Genomic DNA, 23269 nt, shown 5'->3' on the forward strand with positions numbered 1-23269 from the left:
AGCAATGCGGAATGTTTGATGGCTCTGGACCTATACTTTTTGGAATTTCCTTGTTGAAATAGGGAAAGGTTGAATAGGTATTCTCTAGAATGTAAAAGATTGTGAGGAGATTTAATAGTGGTATGCAAAATTATGAGGAATGCAGATAGGGTGAATGCAAGTAGGCTTTTTCCACTGAGGTTGAGTGAGACACCAATTAGAGAACATGGGTTAAGGGTGAAAGGTGAAAAGTTTAAGGAGAAAATGAGGGGAAACTTCTTGACTCATAAGGTGGTGAAGTGTCAAATGAGCTGCCAGCACAAGTGGTGGGTGTGGAATCGATTTCAACATTTAAGAGAAATTTGGATTGGTACATGGATAGGAGGATATTGGATGGCTATGATCTGGTGCAGGTCAATGGGACTAGGGAGAGTAATGATGCTGTAGTGTTCAATGACTCCTTGCCTCGATGACTTTATAACTAAGGATAGACAGCAACATCTCTGCCATGATTATTCTCAACACCGGTGCCCAATAAGGCTGCATCTTCAGTTCCTACTCTACTCCCTGTTCACTCAAGACTGTGTGGCCGGATTTTGCTCTAACTCCATCTATAACTTTGCAGATGATTCCACTGGAATGGCTGTATCTTAAATAATGATGAATCAGAATATAGGAAGGAAATAGTGTGACGTAAAGTCATTGTAACAACTTTCCCCTAAATGTCAGCAAAGCACAACAGTAGCCCTCGACTTCAGGAAGGGAGTCACCAGACATGCTCCTGTTTGTATCAAGAGTGTCGAAATTGTGAGAGTTGAGAGCTTTAAGTTCCTAGCCTGTCTTGGTCCAGCCACATTAATGGTACAGCCAAGAGAGCTCAGCAGTGCCTTTACTTCCTCAAGAGCCTAAAGGAATTTGGTATGACCCCTTTGACGTTCACCATTTTTTATTGATGCACCATAGAAAGCACCAGGGATGCATCACATCTTGGTGTGGCAACTTTGGTAAAACAGCTGACATAATACAAAAACCCAACCATTCTGAACATTGTCAGTATTCTCCCCCCCCCCCCCCCACCCCTCCACCAAATCAGGCAGACGATAAAAAACTGGAAAACCTGTATCTATTCATCATTTTACTAAACTCTTCCTTAGACAAGTTGTGCTCAACCAGACTTGAGTTCCCTGACAGTTTTTCAGGCCTCACTTAGTCAGAGAGCCTTCAATTACCTTCTCTGATGTTCTGTATCTTCTTTCCAAAGCCCTTATTTGTGAAGAATATATATAATGTAATGGAGAATGGAATATGCTTCATGGAGAGAGTTGCAATCTGAGTATTATAGATCTAAGTATTATACAATCTCAGTATTATAGATCTAAGTATTATGCAATCTGAGTATTATAGATCTGAGTATTATACAATCTGAGTATTATACAATCTGAGTATTATAGATCTGAGTATTATAGATCTGAGTATTATACAATCTGAGTATTATAGATCTGAGTATTATAGATCTTTATTATACAATCTGAGTATTATAGATCTGAGTATTATACAATCTGAGTATTATACAATCTCAGTATTATAGATCTGAGTATTATACAATCTGAGTATTATAGATCTGTATTATACAATCTGAGTATTATAGATCTAAGTATTATACAATCTGAGTATTATAGATCTGAGTATTATAGATCTTTATTATACAATCTGAGTATTATAGATCTAAGTATTATACAATCTCAGTATTATAGATCTGTATTATAAAATCTCAGTATTATAGATCTAAGTATTATACAATCTCAGTATTATAGATCTGTATTACAAATTAGAATTAATAAAAGGTAGTTAATCATTATGGAAGTCTATCATTTAGGTTGCGAAAAGACAGATAAAGTAACACAAGTGGCTCACAGAGAATAAAACAATTCTGATAACTAGATGTGTCCCAAGATACTTAGTAATTTTATTTTGTCCATATTGTTATTATTAATTATTTATAATTTATTACTATATAATTGCTTAAAATCAATTCATCAAACTTGCTTTCTGATTTTTATTTATTTATTCTGTTTTTGGGATCTGACATCAGCGATAAAGCCAGCATTTATTGTCCTTTTGAGAACCTTTTAAAACCACTTTGCGCAGAAGTACTCAGCTGCCCGCACAATGCTTTGGGGTAAGGAATTCCAGGATTTAGACCTAGTGATGATAAAAGAGTGGTGATGTACTTTCAAGTCAAGGTGCACCACGTGGAGGGAGTCATGAAGGTACTGGTGTCCATGTGGACCCACTGCTTTTAGTAATAAATGTTTTTAGATTTAGGAGCCTTTGGAGTAGTCAGGATGAGTTACTGCAGTCTATTGCCTAGACAATACTTAGTCAGTGTTTAATGGTGGACTGTTTATCAGTCAAACTTTGCTGTGGATGGTGGATCAGACTTTTCAAGCTTTACTGCAGCTGCACTCGCTCAGGAGAATATCCCATCAGGATTCTGATTTGTACTTTGTTGACACTCAGAAGATGAGCCACTCATTGCGTGGTTGTGCAGCAGGTAGTGACCTCTCGTGCTGTGTGGAGTATACCCACTCACTTCGTGATTTTGTGGAGTTTCAGACAGGTGAACCAGGTTCCTTGCAAATCTCAGATATGGTGCAAGGTTATTTGGGAGCTTCGAATTATCCCTTAGTGCAGATAGGCAGCAAAAGAACCAAATGGGGAGTTGATGATTATTTGTGAAAGAGTAAGTTTTATGGTTGCAGGGGAAAGATGCAGTTGAAGGGATTCTTCTGCAGGATCAGACATTGCTTGATAGTCTAAATGGGCTCCTCTTGATAAATGACACACAAGGATAACTATCCTCTGTCCTGTTGTAACAGCCACAGTATCAATGTAGCTGGTCTCATAGAGTTTGGCAATGGTGACTTTCAGCATGCTTATGGTAGGGGACTTTACTTTGGCAAAGCCACAGAATATCAACAGCACTTGGTCCACTCTGTATTCTCAGAGACCTGTCTGCGATTTTGTGGCATCATTAATACTCATTACTAAAGATTGTGTCTGGCTGTTGCCAAGGTCTTTTTGGAATTGGCTGCTGGCAACAGTGGCGAAGGCAGATACGATAGGATCTTTTAAGAAAATCCTGAATAGGTGAATGAAGCTTATAAAAGTAGAGGACTATGGGTAACCCTAGGTAATTTCTAAACTAAGTACATGTTCAGCACAGCATTATGGGCCAAAGGGCCTGTATTATGCTGTATGTTTTCCATGTTTCTATGGATAGTTGTCTCAAATTTCTAGTTAAATGTCCTTACACCTACAGTTTCAAACATGGGGCAATGGGCTCCTTTTAATATAGGAACGTGCTAGGGAGAGGTAAATCCACCAAAAAGTGTGAAATATATCCACTTCATGACAGATATGTCTGCCATTTGAGTAAAAGATATTGACACCTTGTAATCATGATCTGTACAGAGTAGGTACTTCCAGCCTTTGATCAAACCATAGATTCAGAAATTACTGGTAAAAAAAAGATTAATCCGTAAACATCTTGATCAATGGCCATGTCATTTTGTTGAGATGAATTAAGTGGTGTAATGATTATTCAAGAATCTTATTCCAAATATGAATTAGAAATATCTTGTAGTTTTAAGTCAAAATATAGTAATAATTTATGTTCAATTACTGCCAGTATGAATGTGAATCTTTATCAGCATTTTCTGATCTACCAAATGACAGCTGATAAACGAAAATAAGGCTGTACATACCTGGAATTGAATATTCCAGGTGAAAGGGCAATTTACTTATGTACTTTTAGTATGCTCCATTCAGTGTTTAACATGCAATCACTATAATGAGGAAACCAAGCAGAGTGGGGACTGTTTTCACAGTCCATGTTTCCGGACCTGCCAAAGGGTCTCAGCCTGAAACATCAACTGTTTACTCTTTTCCATAGATGCTGCCTGGCCTGCTGAGTTCCTCCAGCATTTTGTGTGTGTTGCTTGGATTTCCAGCATCTGCAGATTTTCTCTTGTTTTTGACTGTTTTTGCAGAATGTCTTTGTTCAGTCCACAAAACTGGTGAATGCGTGTGTTTTCCCTGGGTGCTCTGATTTCCTCCCGGAGTCCAAAGATGTACCAAGTTAACTGTTTATTGTAAACTGTCCTGTGATCAGGTTAGGGTTAATCGGATTTGTGGGGCAGCATGGCTCGTAGGGCCAGAAGGGCCTACTCAGAGCTGTATTACTAAATAAATAAATAAATAAACTAGCTAAGTCTATTCAAAAGCGTAAGAACAGGAAAAAAAACCAAACTACGGACGTAAACATAATTGAGGGAAAGTAAAATAAGAAATAACACATAAGTAATTTTCCATTTGGCTTCTGTAGGTTGTCATAGATGTGAGGCGTTTGTTAATGCTGTTTTGTATGTGAAAGATAATTGCGTAATGTACCATATTAATTAAATGACAAACAAGCATGCTTGGCAAAACACATTAAGCTTTATAATACTTCTTAATATACCATACACACAAATTTAAGTCAACAAATAAGAGATTGTCTTTCCATTAACAGTATGGTTAAAGTTGTGACAGTAATATTCCAAAGCCTAACAAGAAATGCATTCTCTAATCAATTGTCAGACTGCAGGTTTGTAAAATTTAAAAATTACATTTACTTATTAAAGGATTGAATCATGATGAAAAGAATTGACAAGATTATTTTAAGGTTAAAACAGCGCTTAACATAAACTATCTGTTGTAATGCTGTTCTTGCAACATGTCCTTCTAAATCTAGGTACAATTACTACTGATTTTATTGCTGTTGTTCCTATTAGAGTTAATGCAATGTGAGACAACCATTTTAGTTACTTCACTACTGTGACTTCAGACCCATAAATCTGAGGTAGCCAATTCAGCTGGATGATGAAGTGACTTTTCATTGGCCAAAACAGGGCTTTAGATATTTGGGAGTTTGTCTAACCCACAGTTCCTCCCAGCTCTTTGAAGCCAATTATGTTAAACTTATTAATCAAGTGAGGAGAGATCTTGAGCATTGGGAGATGCTTCCTTTATCACTGACAGGTAGAGTAGAAGTGATCAGGATGAATATTTTGCCCAGGTTTTTTTCTTTTTAGTGCTCTACCCATAATAGTTCCTATATCTACTTTTAAAATGTTGGATGACTCATCAGTAGGTTTATATGGCAGAAAAAGAGGCCCAGGGTGAGACTAAAGTGTTATACTCAAATAAAAAAGTGAGGTTTAGCGTTACCTCATTTAAGGACCTATTATTGGGCTGCCCAATTAAGAGCAATTGTGTCATGGATCAGAGAAGACGTGGATTCAAGATGGGTTCACGTAGAGCAAAATTCAATTGGTGAGTTATCTTTATCAGCTCTTCCCTTTTTAAATCCAAACGCGTGGAAGAATGTTGAGACTCAGAATGAATGGGTTAACTATACATTGAAAGTATGGGATAGAATTAGGAAAAAAATTAGATCTTCCAAGGACTATATTAAGGGCAACCAGAACTGCATTCATTTCAGATTTTATTCCAGCAAGACTGGATTCTGGTTTTAACAGGTGGGCACAAAGAGGCCTGGTTCCTGTGGATGTTTGATGGTGAGGCACTCAAACCTTTCTCCCAACTCCAAACTGAATTTGACCTTGTATCAAATGACTTTTATAGATTCCTCCAAATTAGACATTACCTTACTTCACACAAAGAATGGAACAATCTTAAAATACAGCCAAATAACTTGGAAACATTTTGGATAGAGATCATCATGGGTAGGACACAATCCCAGAAAATTTTATCTTGTGTATATAAAAAAAACACCTGGATACAATGGATAACACATTAGATGTCAAACATAAGTGGGAATTGGAGGTAAATACCATAATAGAAGAGGAAGAGTGGGAGAGGTCTCGGCAGTCATGGCATAAATGCTTGAATAGTCCCAATTGGAGGGAATTTGCTCAGAAAATAAGGATGAGGTACTTTAAAACCCCGTTAGTAATATCATTATACTCAGAAAAAAACAGCAGACTTTCCTGGAAAGGCTGTGGCCTAGTGGGAGATTTTGCACATATATTCTGGGACTGTCCCAAATTAAGGGAATTTTGGTACAAGGTCAATGAGGAAATAAGAAGGATTTTAGATATAAGTATACCCTTTAAACCTAGTCATTTAATTTTAGGCAACCTCCCGCAATCTGCATTAGAGAAGAATAAGCTATACATGTTAAGAGTCTTGATTCTGATTGCTCATAAAATGATAACTGTCAACTGGCTTAAACCTCACCCACCCACTTTGGAACAATGGATACAGAGACTGAACAAAGTGAACTGGGTAGGTCTGTAGTCTAGTGTATTTTTTTTCTGTGTTGTTCTTTTTACGTACGGTAGTTCAGTCTAGTTTTTGTACTGTGTTGTGCAACACCATGGTCCTGAAAAAACATTATCTTATTTTTACTATGTACTATACCAGCAGTTATGGTCGAAATGACAATAAAAAGTGACTTGACTTGACTTGAAATATCACTGCAAGCTTACAACTGAAAATGGACTCTTACTTGGAAAGACGGAACTCTGTTATCGTGTACCTGGCACAGTGAAAGGCCCATAAAGGGGCATAGTAAAATGTAGGACTTGAGTTGATTTACTGAGGACTGTGATTTTATTTAAAATAGATGTAAATCTACATTGAGGGGTGATGTAAAGTATGCAGATCATGTGTATGTTTTGTGCTTGTATGTAATTGTATGTATGCGCTCTTTTTTTTCCTCTTGCTCCTACTCTCTTCTACCCCTGGTATTGTTAATATGGGTATTTACCATTGGGAAGTGAACTGATAGTGATGCTTGTTTGTAGATATGTGTTTGATCAAAGAAGTTAAAAAAAATTACATTTACTTATTAAAGGATTGAATCATGATGAAAAGAATTGCTAAGATTATTTTAAGGTTAAAAGAGTGCTTCAAATAAGCTATCTGTTGTAATGCTGTTCTTGCAACATGTCCTTCTAAATTTAGGTATAATTACTACTGATTTTATTGCTGTTGTTCCTATTAGAGTTAATGCAACATGAGATAACCATTTTAGTTACTCCACCACTGCGACTTCATACCCATAAATCTGAAGTAGCCAATTCCCATAATCAATAATGCTTTCTCCACTTAAAACCTAACATACAAAACTACTAAGTTGTTAGCAACATATTTATTGATTTCATCGTTAACCATTGTTACTTTCATTTGCCCATCTCCATTTCAAAAATCGTAAAACTGCTGCTATACATGGAGTGCTTCTGGTACAATAGCATGTTATATTGTTTGGATCAGCTTAAGACAAAAAACGTCTTATTTACAAACTTGGTGTTAGTGCTAATATTTGATATTTTTCAAAGAGAAATTTTCCTTCCTGCTGAAATTTAGTCTTGCTAATTTTTGTCTGTCTTGTCATTGGTTCCTATTTAAGCTAAAAACATCAGTCAGTATGCGATATACAACCAACTCTGATCATGCCCTTACTTAATATCCACCAATGCACATTGAGTAACCAGTGATATTTCTTTGTACCCAACTTACGAGTGAAGTACATTGCAGCAGCTCTGCTGCAACCAACTGCGGAACATGTCTGTACAGGTGTCTGATTGAACCAGAGCATTCATGCCATACACTGCTCAGCTTTTCAAAACAAAACTGAATCTTCAAAAATTAATGAGCACCAATTAAAATATTCTGAAATGCACTTCTTTGAGCACATGACTTGTAAATCTGCTGAATTTGTTGAAAGTAAATCTTGGTATATGAACCCTGAAAAGTCATATATGCTTCTTTTGTAGTCCAACATCCATCTATAAACCCCAGTGGTTTATTTATGCATCACAGAGGATTATGTATCCTTGAAAGAGCCATTCTATTGCTAATTTTCATCCCGGTCTGGATTAAGATCAACTTCTGCGGTGAGTTTCAGATAAAAGAAACCATAAATAGCCACAAGTAAAATGACTATAGCCGCAATGATGAGTGTCACATCCTACAAAAAGAGAAAAAAATATAAATATTAACATTGAACAAACATCAGGACTGTTACTGATGTGGAAACAAAATCTGTTTACTCCAAGTGGATATTTTTCAGAAACAAACAGGACGCATTTTATTTCTGAATGTTAGCAATTAAATTGTTTATATTATATAACTATATGAAGCTGTGACAGATTACTTTCCAAAGAAATAACCACTGAAACAAACATGCATATTTCCAGATGTTTATTCTGAAAATAACCGTAGAATGATTTTGCCTTGGCAAATAAGAATATACCATTCATGAAAACCATATTTCCATGTGAAGCAAACAGGAAGGGTTGCCCCAGTACAAAGGCAAGACCCATATTTTGAATAAAACATAAGGAGATGCCAGGATTTCTATTAGTAATATGCATACAAATACTCATCTATTTTGATCTATCAGTACGGAATGTAACGAGAGTTCATGCAACATCCAGTCTAATGTCAAATATTCTTTCTAGCTTTATATAATTGTTAAAGCAATTTACTCTAAAATAAACATTCTCACTGACAAGGGGAAAAATGGAAGCATGTTGCTCACATCCAAGTACAATGATTATACTGTAAGGGAATATTTTAATACTCAGTGCTCTCCATGATATGAAGCTATTGGTAAGATGCTGTGATTATACAATATTAAACCTTTCATTTTATTCTTTAATGGAACTGGGGAATGTGACTAATACTAATGACAATTATCAGAACAAAAGTTGTAAAAAAAATCAGAATGGTAATATTGCGTAACTGAGACACCAATAACATTTAACAAATTTTACATACTGTGTTTATCACAGGGACATATACAGTCCTTCTATAAAGCTAAAATATTTTTCCAAATATTTGTCAGCCACAAGTGTAATTAATTTGGAGGTGGTCTGTGAGCCAATCTTGTAGGATTATTAATTACTATCTATAAAAATCTCATGGAGATTCCAATATCTTCAGAATAGGTGCATATATTTTACTGTAGACTAGCAATAACTATTACCCATAACTTCACAAGCACGTGTGTCCCACTTGCGTGTTTACAAATATATTACACCACTTTCTCTCTTTGAAAGAGGGTTTTACATGTAAACAATTATGGCAGATTGTATTCATTTGCAATTAATTCTATTGACTTTATATTCACTGCCTGATCTGACCAAAGTGTAAAATGTTGTCTCAATTCTGCACTGACGAATATCCTTTACTGTAGCTTTTTTCTACATCCATTTCTGGAATAAATTTATGATCACTTATTTCTTTTGTGTTTTCTGCTATATTACATGCAGATTCCCACCCCACACTTTACCCCAGTCACTTATCATTTATTACTTGTAATACGTAGTACTTCACCAATAATCAACTTCTGTGCATCATTCTTGTTTGCCATTTCTAACCCCCACTCTCTTGTTGCCTGACCTGTTTCTCTTGGCACAGTCCTGATGAACTGTTAGGTTGCAAATAATGATTTTGTTTTTGTTTAAACTGCTATAGCTCCACTCTCTCCTTCAAGTGACGGTGTAAGATCAAAATTGTCTATGTATCAAATGCTCTGTCGGTTTGAACTCTGTCATCACATTGCATGAATACTTAGGTAGGAAGATAGCTTAGCAATGACTCGTGTTAAATTTGAACAACCTTGAACAAAATTTGTATCTTCAAAGCCTTCCTTTCAGCTCCACCTTTAATGGCTGGATTTTTAATAATTGCTCGATATGCTTGCACCAAATGAAACATTGGAACAATTAAAGTCCTTTGTCTGACACTAAATCATCAGGTATACCATAAGTTACACAAATCAGTCTTAACTTCTCAATTGTACATTTGATCAATATGTGTGATCTCATGTGCTGGAATCAAATCTATTTAGAATCACCATCAGTAAAGACCAGCAAGCCGTCTTTCTGTCAAAAACGAAGTGATGTTATGGAAATGGTTGCATTGGCCATCTTTACTTATGTATGGCTGTCTTTGATGATTTCGCCCTGCACTATTCACAGACTCAAGTGTTGACAACAAATTTTCCCAGAACTACTTGGCCATCAAATAAAGCTTCTGGGATAGCTTTCATATTATATTCTCAGATTCATTGATATAATGTCTCAAGCTATTAGAAAGAAAAATAGAAACAGAGAAAACCTACAGCACAATACAGGCCCTCTGGCCCACAATGTTGTACCAAACACGTACTTACTTTAGAAATTACCTCGGGTTACCCATAGCTCTCTATTTTTCTAAGCTCCATGTACCTACCTAGGAGTCTCTTAAAAGACCCTATCGTATCTGCCTTCACCACCATCGCTGGCAGCCCATTGCACACATTCATCACTCTCTGTGTAAAAAAAAACTTACCCCCAACATCCTCCTAGTACCTGCTTCCAAGCCCCTTAAAACTGTGCTCTCTCATGTTAGCCATTTCAGCCCTGAGAAAAAGCCTCTGATCATCTACACGATCAATGCCTCTCACCATCTTATACACCTCTATCAGGTCACCTCTCATTCTCCGTTGCTCCAAGGAGAAAAGGCCGAGTTCACTCAACCTATTCTCATAAGGCATGCTCCCCATTCCAGGCAACATCCTTGTAAGTCTCCTCTGCACCCTTTCTATAATTTCTACATCCTTCCTGCAGTGAGGTGACCAGAACTGAGCACAGTACTCCAAGTGGGGTCTAAGGTCTTATATAGCTGTAGCATTACCTCTTGGCTCTTAAACTCAATCCCACGGTTAATGAAGGCCAATGCCTTCTTAACCACAGAGTCAACCTGTGAATGATCAATTTACCTCCCTATTTCAGGTATCCTTTATCAGTCGAACACTTGAATATTTTATTGTAAGATGGTTGCACATCAATGTTTGGATATGACCAGTCTAATCACTGAGAAGATGTTTATTGACTCACTTCAGAAGTCCAGTTTGCTGTCTTGTCTCATGGTTTTCTGAAGCCATGATGGAAAGTCAGCATTCACAAGGTATATGTTGGGTTCTCCCTATCTGTGTCAGAATCTTCAGCATGGTTCAGTCTGAACAGTAAACACATAACAACCCAGTATTTATCTAATTTCCATTTCCAATGTTTGACCATTTCTTTGTATTTTTATCTTGCTGGTTCTTGTCATTTCTATCATGAAGAATGTGTTTTATGAGTATAATCCGAATCAAAATTTAAAAAAAAACACAGAAAATGCTGGAAGTACTCAGCATGCCAGCCAAAATCTGTGGAGTAAGAATAGAGTTAATGCTTCAGGACAAAGGCCCTTAGCTGGAATTTGCACAGCATGAAAATATGACTTCATAACACATCAACACGATTGGCTACTCTAACAAACTCACTGCTGCATTAAAGCACTAAAATAGTATACTTAATGTTACAGCAGTTATGTGTTGAGAGCTAAATAGTTCCACAGCTTAACTAGAATCAACAATAAGGGCTAGGCTATGATATCTACATCTTGTGAATATTTTCTTTTAAAAACTGTATCTTAAACTGAACTTGAAAATGGGTCCATAAAGGATATTTTTAAGTGCCCAGGGACCCTTCAGCTTGTGTCAAAAGGAATACATGTGCTGATTTAGCTCCTACTTAAGTGGGAGGCTCCTGTTGTGAAGATTAGTATGGTCTATTTCTAAACTGGTTGGGACAGAAGAGAAGCAAGGCAGTGAAGTACAACTAGGGAATGGGGTTTATAAAACCACAAGTTTCCTATGGTGTAATCTATTGGCAGATGTTTAAATGCATGTGGTCCTCACCCATTTACTTCTGGGAGGAGGCTGTTTAAATGTGTAATCATTGTCTAAAGTCTGTTATCAGATTGTACCCCAAAAATATGTACTAATAATATGCAGAATGCAAAGCCAAGACTTGCCCAAACTTTAATGAACTCTACATTATTAAAAGGTGTCAAACTTCAATAGTGCTGACAGAGTTGATGCAATCAAAAGTTCCTGATCATAATAAACTAAATACAAATTTCCACCACAATGATTTTGAATCACATCTGTTTTTAAACAAGCCTGCCACCTCTGGGAGAGTTTAGTGTGTTTTCAGTTGGACTACCAGCTGGAACATTGTAGGGCAACAAGCTAACAAACTTAGAAAGAGACAAGGTCCTAACTTTAAAATGAGAAGCGTGAGGACTCTTCTATCCTGACCGATTATTCATCAGAACAGATGGCTGTCGAAAAGAATGTGAGCTTATGGAAAAACCTATGAGCTACAGTTTTGATAGAGTATAAGGTTAAGAAAATAGGAAATAATAACACGATCAAAGGGCTGTACTGTCCTGTAATATCAAAAATATATTGCAACTAATTCACACAAGCTCGATATAATGTTCAACTACTGTAATGTTTATATCCATTTAGGGACAGTTTATCTGTAAGAAAAACATCCATAGAGTACTTAGGCTTTTTTTTGTTCTAATCGCTACATTCATACATCTCAAGAGGCTAAGACTGTGCAAGAGAGCTTCCATTTATTTTCCTGTATCCACAGCTGTGCTCGCAGACCCATCTGGCCACATAGCTACTAATCTTTTCAGGATGTAATAAACAAGTGACACACAACTGCAAACTCCATCTGCTGAACCCAGTGGACAGCAGAAGCATTTGAAATAATCACTAAAATTCGTGGATACAATGCCATGGCCATTTCTAACATTCTTGTTTTTCCATATGAGAAGGCTTCTGCTGAGTGTCGACTGTAATAAACTGATTAACTTTATTTCTAGGTAACTTGATGAACGAATCTGTATAATGTGGAAAATAACACAATCCTATATGAGCATGACCATGTAGAACGGTACAATATTGCTGGGTCACTGATTTTATCAAAATAAAGAATATTTATAAAAATACAAAATTACACAGGTGAAGTATGCCTCGGGGAGTGTTAGGATACTGCCGGATTTTTCTCAAAGACTTTAAGCCATGTTAAAGTTGATATTTACCACCATCTAAACTTACTGGATTAGTGGCCCCAAAAAGTAGAGTTAGATAGATAGATAGATAGATAGATACTTCCTGGGCCACAGAGAAGGAATCTGGATCTTCCTGTTGTATCATTTCTTTGATCGTTGATAACCTCTGCTCTAAATCATCCTAAAATATAGAAGAAATTTTGGATTCAAACTCAAGTGGTAATCTTTCCCTAGTGACAATGGACTTTGGTCATTTGAAGAACCCCATGCTGTTGCAATTGACTCCACATAGACTATGCTTGGACCAGAAGACATAGGAGCAGAATTAGGCCATTCAGCCCATTGACTCTGCTCTGCCATTCCATCATGGCTAATCCTAGATCCCACTCAACCGCATACACCTGCCTTCTTGCCATATCTTTTGATGCCTTAATGGTCAGGAAACGATCAGGAAACTTCTGCCTTAAATATACACACAGACTTGGTCTCCACTGCAGTCTGTGGCAGAGCATTCCATAGATTTACTACTCTCTAGCTAGAAAAATTCCTCCAATCCTCTGTTCTAAAGGGTCACCTCTCAATTTTGAGGCTATACCTTCTAGTTCTGGATACCCCAGCAGAGGAAACATCATCTCCACATCCATTCTATCTAGCCCTTTCAACATTTGGTAGGCTTTGATGAGATTCCCTGCATTCTTCTAAACAGGCCCAAAGCTGCCAAATGCTCCTCATATGTTAACCCCTTCATTCCTGGAATCATCCTCATGAAACTTGCCTGGACTATCTCCAATGACAACACAACCTTTCTCAGATATGGGGTCTGAAACTATTAACAATACTCTAAGTGCACCTTGACTAGTGTCTTATAAAGGCTCAGCATTATCTCCTTGCTTTTATATTCTATTCCCCTTGAAATAAATGCCAACATTGTTTTTGCTTTCTTTACCACAGAATCAACTTGTAAATAAACCTTCTGGAGTCTTAAGTCCCAAGTCCCTTTACACTTCTGATGTTTGAATCTCCTCCCCAGTTAGATAAATGTCTGCACTACTGTACCTTTTACCAAGATGCATTATCATGCATTTCCCAACAAAATATTCCATCTGCCACTTTTTTGCCCATTCTTCTAATTTGTCGATGAGTAAATGACATTCATTGCCTCTCCTTTGTCCATGTTGCTTGTTACTTCCTCGAAGAACTCTAACAGATTTGTCAGGTAAGATTTCCCTTTACAGAAACCATGCTAACTTTGGCTTACTTTGTCATTAGTCTCCAAGCACTCCGAAACCTCATCCTTAATAATGAACTCCAGCATTTTCCTAAGCACTGAGGTTAGGTTAAATGGCCTATATTTTCCTGTCTTCTGTCTTCCTCCCTTCTTAAAGAGTGAAGTGACATTTGTAATTTTCCTGCCCTCTGCGACCATGCCAGAATCAAGTGATTCTTGAAAGATCATGATTAATGCATCCATAATCTTCAGCAACCTCTCTCAGCACTCTGGATGTAGTCCATCTGATCCAGGTGATTTATCCACCTTAAGACTTTTGAGTTCGTCTAGCACTTTTTCCTTTGTAATAGAAATGGCACTCACTCCTGCTCCCTTACACTCACAGACCTCTGACACACTGCTAGTTCCTTCCACAGCGAAGACAGATGCAAAGTACCCATTAAGTTCATCTGACATTTCTTTGTCTCTATTACTACCTCATCAGCATCATTTTCCAGAGTTCCATTACCAACTCTCAACTCCCTTTTACTCTTTATATAACTGAAAAAACTTCTGGTATCTTGCTCTATATTATTGGCTAGTCTGCCCTCATATTTCATTTTTCCCCTCATAGCTTTTTAGTTGCCTTTTGTTGGATTTTAAAAGCTTCCCAATCATCCAACTTCCCACTCACTTTTGCTACCTTTATTGCCCTTTTCCTTGACTTTTATGCAGTCTTTAACTTCCTTTGTCAGCCACAAGTGCCTACACCTGCCATTTGAGAACTTATTCCTCTGTGGGGCATATATATCCTGCACCTTATGAACTATTCCCAGAAACATCAGCCATCTCTGCTCTGCTGTCATCCCCACCAATATCCTCCTCCAATCCACCTGGGCAAGCTCCTCTTTCATGCCTCTGTAATTCCTTTTATTCCATTGCAATACAGATACATGTGAGTTATACTTCTCTCTCTTGAATTGCAGTATGAATTCAGTCATATTATGATGACTGCCTCCTGAGGGTTCCTTTACATTAAGCTCCCTAATAAGATCTGGGTTATTACACAGCACCCAATCTAAGATAGCCTTTCCCCAAGCAGGCTCAAGCACAAGCTGCTCTAAAAAGCCATCTCATAGGCATTCAACAAATTCTTTCTCTTGCGTTCCGACACCAATCTGATTTTCCCAATCCCCTTCCATATCGAAGTCCCCCAATACAAGTGTGTCATTACCCTTATTACATACCCTTTTCAGCTCCCACTGCAATCTCAACCCCACATCTTAGCTACCATTTGGAGGTCTATATATGATTCCCATAATTTTTTTCCACCCTCGCTATCTCTTAACTCCACCCACTAAGATTCAACATTCTCTGACCCTATGTCACCTCTTTCTAAAGATGTAATTCCATCTCTTACCAACAGAGCCACACCACCGCCTCTGCCTTCCTGCCTGGCCTTTTGATACAAAGTATATCCTTTGACGTTAAGCTCCCAACTATGGTGGGAGAGAGAGAGAGAGCACGAGAGACTTAGTATATCATGTTGATGATCTTTTTCCAGAATGTAAACTGCATTTTAAGTTTAAGAGAAAATGAAGATCGACAGAAAGAGCAAAACAAAGGTATATGACAGAGTTAAAAAATTGTAATGTGCCAAGTTGGACAATTATACTGCTACTCAAGCTTATGCAATACTTTGTTGAAATAGTGTCAGCAGCAAAGGATAGCGAGGTCTGTGTAGGAGGTGTGTGAAGAACTAAAACGATATTTAACCTCTTGAAGTAAAGACTTTTGGTCATTTACTACCTTGAATTTGACAGGAAAACATTCCACTTAATTCCTTCAAAACTCCTTTCTTTTTCCCTTAAAAATTACTAAACCTATAACTTTTTATATTTCTGATGAAAGGTGCCTGGCCAGGAACTAAAAACATGTGTCAAACACTGGCTGGAGTATTCACGGACATCTTCAACGTCCCTGCGTAGCAATCGGAGATTCCTGCCTACTCCAAAAGAGCAGCCATCATTTAAGTTCTCAAGACGAACAAGGTGAGCTGCCTGAATAACTATCACCCAGTAGCACTCATATGACATGCTTCAAAAGGTTGGCTATGACTGGAATTAACTTCTGCCTGAGCAAGATCCTAGACCTGATGAAATTTGTCTATTGCCTCAACAGGTCTGCACCAGTCACAATCTCACTGGCTCTCCACTCTTTTTTGGAGCAACTAGACAACTACAAGACATATATCAGGCTACTATTCACTGATTAAATATTTCCCTCAGTTCTAATAACCAAGCCTCAAAACCTGGGACTCTGTACCTCCCTCTGCAAGTGGATCCTTGATTTCTTATTGGGGGACCACAGTTAGAACGTCTCTTCCTTACTATTAATACAGGCGCACATCAAGGATGTGTGCTTCAGCCACTGCCCTGCTCTTTCTATACTCGTAACTATATGACTAAGCACAGTTCAAACACAATCTATAAATTCATGGATGACACCCCTGTTGTTGGCAGAATCTCAGATGGTGACAAAGTGACTTACAGGAGTGAGATAGATTGGCTGGTTGAGTGGTATCTCAAAAACCCTGCACTCAACATCAGCAAGACCAAGGAACTGATGTCATAGACTTCAGAAGTTGAGTTGGGATAACATACACCAATCCTCATTGAGAAGACTGCAGAGGAAAGGTTGAGCAGCTTCAGGTTCCTGGCATCAATATCTCAATAAATCAATTCTGGGCCCAACACATCATGAAGAAGGTAGACAACTTTTGTCAGGACTTTGAGGAGACTTACAAGTCTCTACAGATGTATGGTGGGTAGCAACCTGACTGCATTAGAGATTGCAATGCACAAGACTGGAAGAGGCTGCAGAGGATTGTAGACCTAGCCAGGTTCATCACAGCCTCAGTGCTCCCACCAATGCAGACATCTTCTGAAGGTGGTGCCTCAAGAAAGTGGTGTCCATTATAAAGAGTGTTCACCAGCCAAGACATGCCCTCTTGTTATTACCATCAGGGAGAAGGTACACAAGCCTACAAATTCACAGCTAATAATTTAGGAACAACCTCTTCCCCTCTGCCATCAGATTTCTGAATAGTCCATGAATTATCTTGTTATTCCTTTCTTTACACCATTTGTTTTTGTAACCTATATATTTTATGTACCTGCACCAACTGCTGCCAAAACAACAAATTTCACATCATGTCATCAATAATAAAACTGGTTCTGAACACTTCAATCATGACCTTCTATTTCCAGTATTGCCTGTTCAAATTTCAAATTTCCAGAGCCCCAAATATTTTGCCTCAGTACTATCATTAATAAGGTTCTTTACTTTCCAATTTTGCTTCCACAAACTACATTTTAGTTATCTCAATTTAATGTCAGATGTTGTTTTGCACCACTTCTCTCAGACATATTAGGATTTGTGGTGTGTTGTTTTAAGCTATGGTGATAATCCATGTGCACAATTTGACTGCAGTTATCTTTTCACATCTTATTCCCCCCCAAAAGAAAAAAAAAATCAATCAAGAATAAAATTTGCTTGTGGGGCTATTAAACAGGTGTATAAACATTTTAGAAGTACTAAAATCAGATTGATGTTCTTTCAGATGACTGTGTGGCTAAGTACAGCTCCAATGCCATATTTAAATTTGCTGAATACACCACTGTTGTTGGAGGAATTGAAAGTGGTGATGAATCAGCATATAGGATGGAAACTGAAAATTTGGCTGAATGGTGACACAACAGCAATCTCTCACTCAATGTCAGCAAAACCAAGGAGCTGGTTATTGACTACAGGAGGAGGAAACTGGAGGTTCATGAGCCACTCTTCATCGGGGGATCAGAGGTGGAGTGGTTCAGTAGGGTTAAATTCCTTGGCGTTATCATTTCTGTGGATCCAGCACATAAGTTGCTATTACAAAGAAGGCTCGGCTGTGCCTCTATTTTCTTAAAAGTTTGCGAAGATTCGCCATGTCATCTAAAATTTTAACAAACTTGTTTAGATGCGCGGTGGTGAGTATATTGACTGGTTGTATTATGGCCTGGTATGAAAATGCCAATGCCCTTGAATGGAAACAACCTACACAAAGTAATGGATACAGCCTAGTCCATCACAGGTAAAACCCACCCTACCACTGAGTGCATCTACAAGGAGTGCTGTCACACGGAAACAGCATCCATAATCAGGGACCCCCACCATCCAGGCCATGTTCTCGCTGCTGCCATTAGGAAGGTGGTACAGGAATCTTTGATCCCACACCACCAGGATGAGGAACAGTTCTTACCCCTCAGACATCAGGCTCTTGAACCAGAGTGGATAACTTCACTCACCGCATCACTGAACGGCTTCTACAACCTATAGGCTCTTTTTCAAGAATTCTACAATTCATGTTCTCAGTATTTATTATTTATTTTATATTTGTTGTCTTTCACACATTGGTTGGTTGTTTTTGTTCATGTGCAGTTTTCAGTAACTCCTCTCTGTTTCTCAGTATTTACTGTGAATGTCCACAGGAAAATGAATCTTAGGGTAGCATATGATGACATACATGTACTTTGATAATAACATTTACTTTGAACTTGAGTAAAAAACAAACTGCTTGAGGAACAGTGGGTCAAATGGCAATTGTGATGAGTTGCCAATGTTTTGGGTTGAGTCTGCATTAGACAGAGTGAAGGGAGAAGATAGCTGGTACAAATAGGAGATCAGGAGCAGTAGATGATAGACAGATTGAAGAGGAGTGAGATGATGAGCAGTTGTAACTGGGCGGGAATGGATAGGAGTGGAAATTGGAGATGATGGCACTTTTGTGATAAGTAGAAAAAGAAAAGGAAACAAAACAGAGAGAACAAAAAATGGAAAGACCTCCTCCAACCTCATTTATTGAACTCATGACTCCTAATGTGGCCTCCACTACATCGGCAAGACCAAGCCCTCCCCTTCCCCTTCTCATACCGTCTTGCTCGTCTTTGGCCTTCTTCACATCCTCGGTAAAGTTCAACACAAACTGAAAGAACAGCATCTCATGTTCTGCCTGGCAGTTTACAATTCAATGGTATGAATGTAGGAATTTCCAGTTTCAGGTACCCTTATCTGCTGTGTTCCCTTCTGATCCATCTTGGGTTGCCTCATCTTTGTTCCCTTTCCCATAGCTCTCCTCCAGATCTCATCACCCATTCTGTCCCACTCCACCATCCCTCACAATTCCATCCACTTACTACCCACGCACTTGACCCACCAGATCCCTTTTCACTTCTGGTTCCCTCAACCTTACTCAATCCATTTATCACCTATTGGTCCCTGTTTTACTCCTCCCGCTCTCTTTATAGCGACCAGCTCCCCTCGACACTCCCAGATCTGATGCAGGATCTCATCCTGAACATTGACAATTCCTTTCCCTCTATTGATACTACTTGACCGGCTGAGTTCCTTGCAGCAATTTGTTTTCAGTTCTAGATTATAGCATCTTGCAGAACCTAAAGTCTCTCTTTTCAAGTATATGCTGACTCTGGGAGGCTTTGTCAATTATAAGAAAACAGAAGAGTTACATCACAGGACATCCCATTTCACCATCATGTATCAACAACTGAAAAACATGGCAAACTTTACAACACCAAGTGATTTTCTCTCCTAGAAAGAACATATTGACAAAGTAAACAGCATAGAATGAGGTTTGCACATTCTAGTCTACGGGAAGCTATTTTCCAAAAATCATTATTATGCAGTGCCTTGGTCATAAAAACCTTCTTTATGGCTGTGAATCCAGTGTTTTGTATCAAAACTATCAAAGGGCCTCAGAGCAATATCATCAGTGCTGCCTCGGATTCAAATAGAATTACAAACACACAAGTACAGATGATGTACTGAACTAATCGAAGCCAATGCAACCAGTATCAGGACCAGGATTGCTATGCACCAGTTGAAATGGGCCAGTAATTGTGTGCACATGTCAGATGAGCGTTTTCTTAAATGAAGATCAGTCAGGATCAAAGGATGAATATGTAGCAGAAGAAACAGGACAAGTGCATGCATAAAACATTTCAGAAGAAAACTGGAATGTTCAGACAATGAAGAAACGATCCTGACAGCAACACCTATATTATGGACTCTCCCACTTTGAAAAATTTGGCTTTGCTCTAACAGCAGAAAAAAACCACATGAAGGAAGAGAAATAAATCTTCCCTTGACCAATGCGTGCAGCCTCAAATTTTGAGCTCCCGAGTTCCAAGCTTCCCAGGGCCAACCTGTTTAAGTCAAACAGTCTTTGCACTAGCAGATGCATTTTGAACAAAAGTAAAGAGGTTTCAGGAACATTCTGGATGACTGATATGGAGGAGTTTTGACAAGTGCAAAGGTTACTTGAAGAGCTTTATATTTGGATGCCTAAAGTATACATTACATATCAGTGGACTTCATTTCTAAATCACAGAATGAGTCACTGTGCACACTCACAATCAGCAAGTTGCACAAGAAATGGACTGCATACAAAACTGAAAAAGATGATATTGTTCACCTAGTGAAGCTGAGGAATGAGAAAAATAATATTAATTGTCTCATATCAAAAAGATTAATAGGAATACTTCAAAATATAGTATTGTTAAAAAGTGAATGGCATAATATTTGTTGCTTCAATGACACTCAGTTCGAAGAAGCAAACTTTTACAAAAATAATTGAAATTTGCTGCATGCGAAGTATTATACAAAAGCACACTGATGAATGATGTCATATGTTTATTACAAATCACAATGCAGTTGGTGTGATTAGTATTAATGCTATTTAAAGTGCAGTTTTACAATGCATAACCATACCTAAAAGTAGTTAATTTGAGAATCTCCCACTCTGCATCTTTTTAGTCCAGATCAAACCTTAATCCTGAAGATGAAAGGAAACTTATAACTTAGCATACCCTGTTCATTCGACAGGTAACCCTCACCTTCTACAGAGGAGTTCAAGGAACTTCAGAATATTGGAAGTAAAGCAAGACACTCAATTTCACATTAAGTTGGTTGATTAAAAATAGCTATTATCAATGGCCAACCTGCGCAGGTCAGTCTTTATACACAGAGATGCATTTTGAAGTGAAGTAAATGGATCCGATAGAGCATAGAACACAGAACATAAAACAGTACAGCACAGGTACAGGCTCTTCAGCCCATAAGTTTTCCAACCTAATTAAACTAATCCTTTCCGCTTACACATGGTCCACATTTATCCATTTGCTACATATTCATGCACCTGTACCTGTGCTAAATACATCTACCGTAACTGCCTCCACTACCACCAACAGTGTATTCTAAATAACCACCACCATCTGTGTAAAAAAAACTTGCCCTGCACATCACCTTTCAACTTTCTTGTCTTAAATGCATGCTCTCTAGTATTAGACATTTCAATCCTAAGGGAAGAGATGTCAGTTATCTACTATATCTGTGCCTCTCAGGTCTCCCCTCAGCTTCCACTGCTCCAGAGGAAATAATCCTAGTGTATCAAACCTCTCCTTTCAGCAGATGTTCTCTAACTCTTCCGCCCCAACTCAAAAGACTCCACATGGAGGTGACATTTTCTATCACGGGCTGACAAGAACTGAATGCAATACTCCAGCCTTGGATTAAACAGAGGTTTATAAAGCTACAACATATTTTCCTGATTCTTGAACTTCGTGCCTTGACTACTAATCCTTTCTTTACCGTCCCATCATTTAGAGGCAAGAGATCCAGCCTAAAAAGATGAAAGCTGCTCATACTGAAGGCATCGCTAGGGTGAATGGATGAATACAGAAGCAATGCAGATTATAAGAAGCTGATTGATAGTTATTGAAGGGAACGGGCAACAAAAGATAGAGAAACTGAGTAGGTTCGTTGAAATTGAAGGACTGCAACTGTTGGGCCTAAATGAAAGTGGAATTCATTACACTAAAGGGTTGCTCTGTGCTCTATTATTTTCTTACATAATTCCTTCTAACTTCTTAAAAACCACGAGTAAAGCCTCCGATGAATTATCATACTGCATTGGGCACTTTTAAGATCCTTGGGTAAAGAAACAAAAGTAACATGAGAAACAATTTTGTGAGTAGCTAATGCCTATGACCTGGAATGCTCTGCCTGAGAGGGTGGTTATAAAAATAACATTTAAAAAAGACAATGAAATTATTGACCCTGTGCAGAAAGTACACAGTGCAGTAGGATAAACCCAATAGCTAGCCAAAGTCCCAGCAGAAGTATGTGGGTGGATGGGCTCCTTCTGTGCCTAATCATTCTATGCAGCTTATAATTTTAGCCTACTTTCAAATATCACCAAAGGCATAAAGTAATTTGTTTTAAGTGCAATGCCACAGAAATACTTGGCTCCCTGGGTCTGCATGGATTCTTAAATATTATCAACAATATTTTAGAGAACTACCGGTAATCAGTATTTGGGTCAGTTGTCTTTAAGGAAAAAAAAATCTGACACCTATTTAAATTTAATGAAGGTTATTAAACAACCACACACACCCTTATTCCTGGTGCTGTTTTCTTTGCTTCTGCTTTCAATCGCGTTGCTTTTAAAACTGATTTGGTTTTCTTATAATCCTGTTTACCTAAAGGCAAAAACAAAATGTTACTTACATACACTATATCTTATAAAAATGACTTTTCAAACAGCTATTGAGCATTATTAGCAAACTGGGATGTATGATGTCAAATTAAAATTGATATTCCAGAGGAGAGACTGGCCAACACATACAAATTGCTGGAGGAACTCAGCAGGCCAGGCAGCAGCTATGGAAAAAAGTACAGTCGACGTTTCGGGTCAAAACCCTTTGGCAGCACAGGAGGATAAAAAGCTGAGGAGTAGATTTAAAAGCTGGGGGGGAGAGAAAACCACCAGGTGATTGGTGAAACCCGGAGGGGAGGGGGATGAAGTAAAGAGTTGGGAAGTTGATTGGTGAGATGAGGTGACACAGGGAAAAGGGGATGGGAATGGAGAAAGAAACTGGCCTTTAGTTTACTGGGCTAAACAAACATGTTTGTTGCTATCTAATGTGCCTAACTTCCAAAATTCTATTCTATTGACTTAGACCATGACTACATTGCAGTTAACATCTACGAAGAATT

At 38.1% G+C, this 23269-nt stretch overlaps 1 protein-coding gene across 3 annotated transcripts in view; it reads right to left on the reverse strand.

The window, feature by feature from the left end:
- Nucleotides 1-4459: 4459 nt before the first annotated feature.
- triqk (triple QxxK/R motif containing) overlaps nucleotides 4460-23269 on the reverse strand; it is a 68432-nt gene continuing 49622 nt past the window's right edge. For all 3 annotated transcript variants that reach the window (XM_073044692.1, XM_073044699.1, XM_073044702.1), the window contains exons 3-4: nucleotides 22667-22752; nucleotides 4460-8017 (exon numbers count right to left, since the gene is read on the reverse strand). In XM_073044692.1, the coding sequence (XP_072900793.1) occupies nucleotides 7904-8017; nucleotides 22667-22752 (200 nt within the window). In that variant the 3' untranslated portion in view covers nucleotides 4460-7903. The remainder of the gene's footprint in view (nucleotides 8018-22666; nucleotides 22753-23269) is intronic.

Source organism: Hemitrygon akajei, chromosome 1 (assembly GCF_048418815.1).
Source record: "Hemitrygon akajei chromosome 1, sHemAka1.3, whole genome shotgun sequence".
NCBI lineage: Eukaryota > Metazoa > Chordata > Chondrichthyes > Myliobatiformes > Dasyatidae > Hemitrygon > Hemitrygon akajei.